The following is a 6,000-nucleotide window of genomic DNA, read 5'->3' as shown; positions in this document are numbered from 1 at the left end:
AATCCGCCCGCCTCAACCTCCCCAAGTGCTGGGATGACAGGCGTGAGCCACCGCACAGGCCTAATGAAGGTAAAGATCTTGAGATGAGATCATCCTGAATCTGGGTGGGCCCTAAATCCCTTAACAGGTGTCCTCACGAGGCACAGAGACACAGAGAGAAGACGGCCACATGGAGACAGAGGCAGAGGCTGGAGGGATGTGGCCACGAGCCGAGGACTCCTGGAGTCCCCAGGAGCTGGTCGAGGTAGGCAGGGTCCTCCCCTAGAGCCCTCGGAGGGAGTCAGCCCTGCCCACACTTTGACTTCAGACTTCTGGGCTCCAGAACTGCAAGAGAGGACATTTCTGTGGCTTTAAGCCACCGAGTCTGTGGTGCTTTGTAAGAGCTGCTGTGGGAAACAACCACAGGTGTTTATTTTACTGTTCGGGTGATAAGCAGAGTCTTTGGAGAATTCTGAGCAGGGGAGGAACATTTGATTATATCTTTTTGTTTTTTTTGTTTTTTTTTGAGATGGAATCTCGCTCTGTTGGCCAGACTGGATTGCAGTGGTACGATCTTGGCTCACTGCCACCTCCACCTCCTGGGTTCAAGTGATTCTCCTGCCTCAGCCTCCCAAGTAGCTGGGACTAAAGGCACCCGCCACCACGCCCGACTAATTTTTGTATTTTTAGTAGACATGGGGTTTACTATGTTGGCCAAGCTGGTCTCAAACTCCTGATCTCAGGTAATCCGCCTGCCTCAGCCTCCCAAAGTGCTGGGATTAAAAGCCACGGCACCCGGCCTAAAAATTAAATTTCTAATAATTTTTTTTTTTTTTGAGACAGAGTCTCACTCTTGTCGCCCAGGCTGGAGGGCAATGGCATGATCTTGGTTCACTGCAACCTCCGCCTCCCAGGTTCAAGTGATTCTCCTGCCTCAGCCTCCCAAGTAGCTGGATTACAGGTGTCTGCTACCATGCCCGGCTAATTTTTGTATTTTTGTAGAGACCGGGTTCCACCATGTTGGGCAGGCTGGTCTTGAACTCCTGACCTCAGGTGATCCACCCGCCTCGGCTTCCCAAAGTGCTGGGATTACAGGCGTGAGCCATCGCGCCCGGCCATAAAAAATATTTTCAAAAAGTGAGCAAACAATTTGAACAGACACCAATAATGCAGATACACGGATGACAAAAAAAGATGAGAAAACGCTCATCATTACTCATCAGGGAGACGCCGATGAAGAGCACAGGGCAGACCCTGCACACCCCCCAGGATGACGGAACGCCTGCGGTCCTGCCCGGGCCATCAGTGGAGAAGCCATCCTTGGAATCTGGAATCCATCCGGCGGGTGCCACTCAGCAGCTGACAGAAGCCACCGGTGCCTGCAACGCTGGGGTAAGTCTCAGAATAATGATGCCAGGCCGGGCGCGGTGGCTCACGCCTGTAATCCCAGCACTTTGGGAAGCCGAGGCCGGAGGATCACGAGGTCAGGAGATCAAGACCATTGTGGCTAACACGGTGAAATCCCGCCTCTACTAAAAATACAAACAAAAAAAAAATTAGCCGGGCGTGGTGGCCAGCGCCTGTAGTCCCAGCTACTCGGGAGGCTGAGGCAGGAGAATGGCGTGAACCCAGGAGGCGGAGGTTGCAGTGAACGGAGATCGCGCCACTGCACTCCAGCCTGGGTGACAGAATGAGATTCCATCTCAAAAAAAAAAAAGAATAATGACGCCGAGCAGCCGGCCAGGGAGCGTGCACTGTGTGCTTTCATTCACACAGACTCCAGAAGAGCAAACAGCGCCTCTCCAGGGACAGAAAGTGGCGCCCTGGCGGCCTGGGGACAAGGCAGGGGTGGTTTGGGAATGTTCGTTACAGGGTTGAAAGGGATGGGGGATGGGGCCACAGGTACGTGTGAATGTCAACACGCATCAGTGTGCACCCTTTACACCCTTTACACACCTGCAGTTTATCAGACGTCAGTCATAACTCAAAAAAGCTGTTTTCAAAAAGAGGTGGGGAGAGGGAGGAGGAAGGCAAAGAGGTAGAGGAGGGGGAGGAAGAGGAAGAGGGGAAGGAGAAGGAGGAGAAAGAGAAGAGGGAGGAGGAGGTGGTCAAGGTTGACTCCTGAGCTTTTAGAGAACGAGGAAGACAAGGAGCAGGAGGACAGAGAAGGGGGAAGAGGTGGTCAAGGTTGACAGGAGGAGGAGGAGGAGGGGGAGGAGGAGAAGAAGGGGAACGAGGGGGAGGGGGAGGGGGAGGATGGGTAGGGGGAGGAGGGGAGGAGGAGAGGAGGGGGAGGGGGAGGAGGGGAGGGGAAGGGAAGGAGGAGGGGAGGGGGAGCGGGAGGAGGGGGACAAGAAGGAAGGGGAGGAGGGGGAGGGGGAGGAGGAGGAGGTGGTTGTTCTCAAGGTCGACCCTGAGGTTCTGGCCTGGGCCCGGGTGAGGGCATTTGCCGAAGGCACAGGCCCCGCATGCAGGCGCGGTGATGCTGGTCAGAGGATGAGGAGAGGCAGGTGGCGGGGCAGAGGAAGCTCCGTGCAGGGTGCTCCCATTCAGGTGACAGGAGGAGGAAGCATTACCCCATCGGATCTCCCCTCCCCTTAGAGAGTTACCCTGAGGGACAGATTGAGAAATGGTAGAGGGACGAAGCCGCACAGCCCCCGCCTGGCGTCCGGCAGGGATCCGCGCCTGACCGGCCTCTCCTCCCATGGGCACCACGGACGTCTCCTTCCGGACTCACTGCCCACACAGCGCAGGGTGCAGGGCCCTGGAGCCCTTGGGGTCCTCCGGGGACCCAGCTGATGCCCACAGGAGTGGAAAGAGACCGTGGCGGGTCACACAGCAGTTCTCAGGCTGCAGCCTGGGGCCATGAGCCTCACTGAGGCCACAGTCAAATGGCCACACCCAACTTCAGGGGCACAGGGAGACCAGCTCTGCCTTGCCGTCCCTGGATGAGGAGATGGGACACACCGGGCAGGCGGTGCTCAGGACTCCCTCGGTGGCGGGGCAGCGTTCGAGTCAGTGCCCTGCTGGGAACAGATCTCCAAGATGTGGTTAAGTGGCAAAAGCCAGGTGCAGAAAAGAGGAGCCGTGCGCTACCTGCAGGGTGACAAGGCAGAGGGAGGCACACGGGTGGCTGCCTGAACGCACACGGAAAAGCCGGGAACACAGGCACAAATCAGAACACAGGCTGACTCCAGGGGAGGGGACCAGCTGCTCAGGGGTCGGGGGAGACCTTCGACCCTTTGACTGGATGATTCCCCCACCTTTTATTTTTATTTTTTTTTAGACAGGGTCTTGCTCTGTCGCCGGCTGCAGTGTAGTGGCACCATCATAGCTTACTGCAGCCTTGACCTCCCAGGCTGAAGAGATCCTCCTACCTCAGCCTCCTGAGTAGCTGGGACCATAGGCATGCACCACCATGCCTGGCTAATTTATTCTTGATTTTTGTTTGTAGAGATAGGGTCTCACTATGTTGCCCAGGCTGGTCTCAGACTCCCACTTTGGCCTCCCAAAGGGCTGGGATTAGAGGTTCATGCCACCATGCCCAGCTAATTTTTATTTTTTTGTAGAGATGGGGGTCTTGCTATGTTGCTCAGGCTGGTCTCGAACTCAACCGATCCTCCTGCCTTGGTCTCCCAAAGTGCTGAGATTACAGGCATGAGCATCACACCTGGCAACTGTATGATCTTTTGTGTCTTTTGAGTTTTGTTCCCATCAGTGTTTCCATTAAAAAAAAAAAAAAAAGGCGTGGGGGCGGGGCGGGCGCAGTAATTCCAGCACTTTGGGAGGCCAAGGCGGGCGGACCACCTGAGGTTAGGAGTTCGAGACCAGCCTGGCCAACATGGTGAAACCCCGTCTCTACTAAAAACACAAAAAAATTAGCCAGACATGGTGGCGGGCGCCTGTAATCCCAGCTACTCGGGAGACTGAGGCAGGAGAATCGCTTGAACCTGGGAGGTGGAGGTTGCAATAAGCCGAGATCGCGCCACTGCACTCCAGCCTGGGCGACAGAGCGAGACTCCGTGTCAAAAAAAGAAAAGGGTGAACTTTGTGGAACACGAGTTCTATCTCAATAAAGCTATTATTATTATTATTATTATTACTATTATTATTAGTGACAGGGTCTCTCCCCGGGGGCCCCCCGGGCTGCGCCCCCTCGCTGGTGCCTGCGCCCCGGCCGCCCCCGCCCCCCGGGACGTGCAGAACCTGCCACTTGACGCATCCGCGGATCCCTGACGCCACTCCTCCCCGCCGTGCGTCCTGGAGTGTGTCCCTTCGCAACGCCAGCACCACCTGTGAATGGAGAGGCCAGCGCCTGCCCCGCGCCGCCGACCCACCTGGACCGGACCACAGGCGCGCGGCGCCGGCCAGCCCGCCTCCCGCCGCCATGGGGCGCTGCAGGCACCAGGCCGGTGCCGCGGGCCTCTCGCGCCTCCCTCTGGGCCCGCTTCCCGCCGCACTGTTTTCCTTCCGGTTGCTCCGGAAGTCGGGTCCTGGAGGGCGGCGAGATCGGTTTCCGATTCCGGGGTGGCCGGGTGGCGGCAGCGGCGCTCCGGTCGCGATGGGCCAGAGGTAAGTGAGCCGCGGCCTGGGCGCTTCCTCATTACCGGGCGAGCGCCTGGTTCTCCCGGCTACCGCTCCCGGCCTCTGGGCCGTCCCTCCTGGTTCTGCCGCCTCCAGCCCGACGTCCGCGTCGCCTGCTGCCGCCCGACTGAGCCGCTCCCGGGCAGCTGGGAGGCGGGGTCCCTGCAGCTCCTGCAGCATCGCCCCGCCGGGCGGGCGCGGGACCACTGTCCCCGGGTCCCAGGCCCAAGCCCCGTGCGGTAAGGGAGCGAATGAGCGAGCGAACGAGCGAATGAGTGAATGAATGACCGCACGCTGGCTCCTCCGCAGGTGACGCCGCAGCCGCCGGGAGCCGCGAGGGACGGGGCAGGATGAACCGGGCCAAGCCCACCACGGTGCGCCGGCCCAGCGCCGCGGCCAAACCCTCAGGTGCGTCTCCCTCCCCGCTCTGCAGCCCGGGGGTCTTTGGGGGTCTTTGGGGATCTCAGCTGCCGCGGATCCTGCGTTGGGCTTGGTTGTTCCGCAGCCGCGGCTGTTTCCAGGAATTCGGTCTGGAAACACTGCTCTCGGTCCTCAGTGGCTCTGAGAGTCCCTGGGAGGCTTGGGACAGTGGCGACTTCCTTCGGGACCCCGGTGATCTCGTTTCAGGCTGAGCTGCAAGGCGGCCGACAGTAGTGGAAGGGTCTCCCCAGCCAGGAGGCAGGAGGCAGCACAGTGTAGCGTAGCACGGGGTCTGCGGCTAAACTGTCGGCTCAGATCCTCCGGACTTTGCCACTCGCCTGCTGTGTGACGCTGGGCACATCGCTTAACCTGTCTGTGTCCCTTTCTCCCTTGTAAAGTTAGAGTAATAGCACCTATTGCGGAAACTCGGGGCGGGGGGTACTAAGCACACTAATTTGGATAGACCAGAGATGGCCTGGTTTGTGGTTAGCGCTACGTGACTGTCCACCATCACCTGTGCGTATCCTGCTGGTCCCAGCTCTGCTGTAGGCTGCTGAGTGAGCTCTGGCTTCTTCCTTGCCTCCTCTGACTCTTGTTTAATCCCCTCTGACATAACAGGAGGTTGGAGTCCGTCTTTTTCCACCTTGGGTGTTGCGAACGTGCCCGGTTTTCTCTCTCCTTTCTCTGCAGGGCACCCTCCCCCGGGAGACTTCATTGCTCTGGGCTCAAAGGGTCAGGCCAACGAATCGAAAACGGCGTCCACCCTGCTGAAACCAGCCCCTTCCGGCCTGCCTTCTGAGCGCAAGCGGGATGCAGCGGCTGCGTTGTCCAGTGCCTCGGCCCTCACTGGTCTCACCAAACGCCCCAAACTCTCCTCCACACCCCCTCTGAGTGCCCTGGGGCGCCTGGCTGAGGCTGCAGTGGCAGAAAAACGAGCCATTTCTCCGTCGATTAAAGAGCCATCTGTGGTGCCAATTGAAGGTAATGAGTCTGTGGACGTCCCCCGAGAACACCCCT

General features: G+C 58.8%; 1 protein-coding gene and 1 long non-coding RNA gene across 4 annotated transcripts in view; one reads left to right on the top strand and one right to left on the bottom strand.

Annotated features, from left to right (window-relative positions):
* Positions 1–481: 481 nt before the first annotated feature.
* LOC117980862 (uncharacterized) lies at positions 482–4,434 on the bottom strand. Of its 2 annotated transcripts, none has more exons than XR_004672333.3 (2): positions 4,186–4,434; positions 482–1,508 (listed from the first exon to the last, which is right to left on the bottom strand). It is a non-coding gene; the product is annotated as an uncharacterized LOC117980862 (long non-coding RNA). The 2 variants fall into 2 exon arrangements; XR_008626140.1 differs by having other exon boundaries at positions 482–3,075; positions 4,186–4,322.
* Positions 4,435–6,000, top strand: part of INTS1 (integrator complex subunit 1) — a 34,227-nt gene continuing 32,661 nt past the window's right edge. Inside the window, exons 1-3 of one of the 2 annotated variants that reach the window (XM_055115655.1) lie at positions 4,435–4,551; positions 4,873–4,971; positions 5,674–5,964. In XM_055115655.1, coding sequence (XP_054971630.1) covers positions 4,914–4,971; positions 5,674–5,964 — 349 coding nt within the window. In that variant the 5' untranslated portion in view covers positions 4,435–4,551; positions 4,873–4,913. The remainder of the gene's footprint in view (positions 4,552–4,872; positions 4,972–5,673; positions 5,965–6,000) is intronic. The other variant, XM_055115656.1, reaches the window with a different exon arrangement.

The sequence above is a fragment of the Pan paniscus genome, chromosome 6 (genome assembly GCF_029289425.2).
Source record: "Pan paniscus chromosome 6, NHGRI_mPanPan1-v2.0_pri, whole genome shotgun sequence".
Taxonomy (NCBI): Eukaryota; Metazoa; Chordata; class Mammalia; order Primates; family Hominidae; genus Pan; species Pan paniscus.
This window is presented reverse-complemented; position numbering and strand designations above follow the sequence as displayed.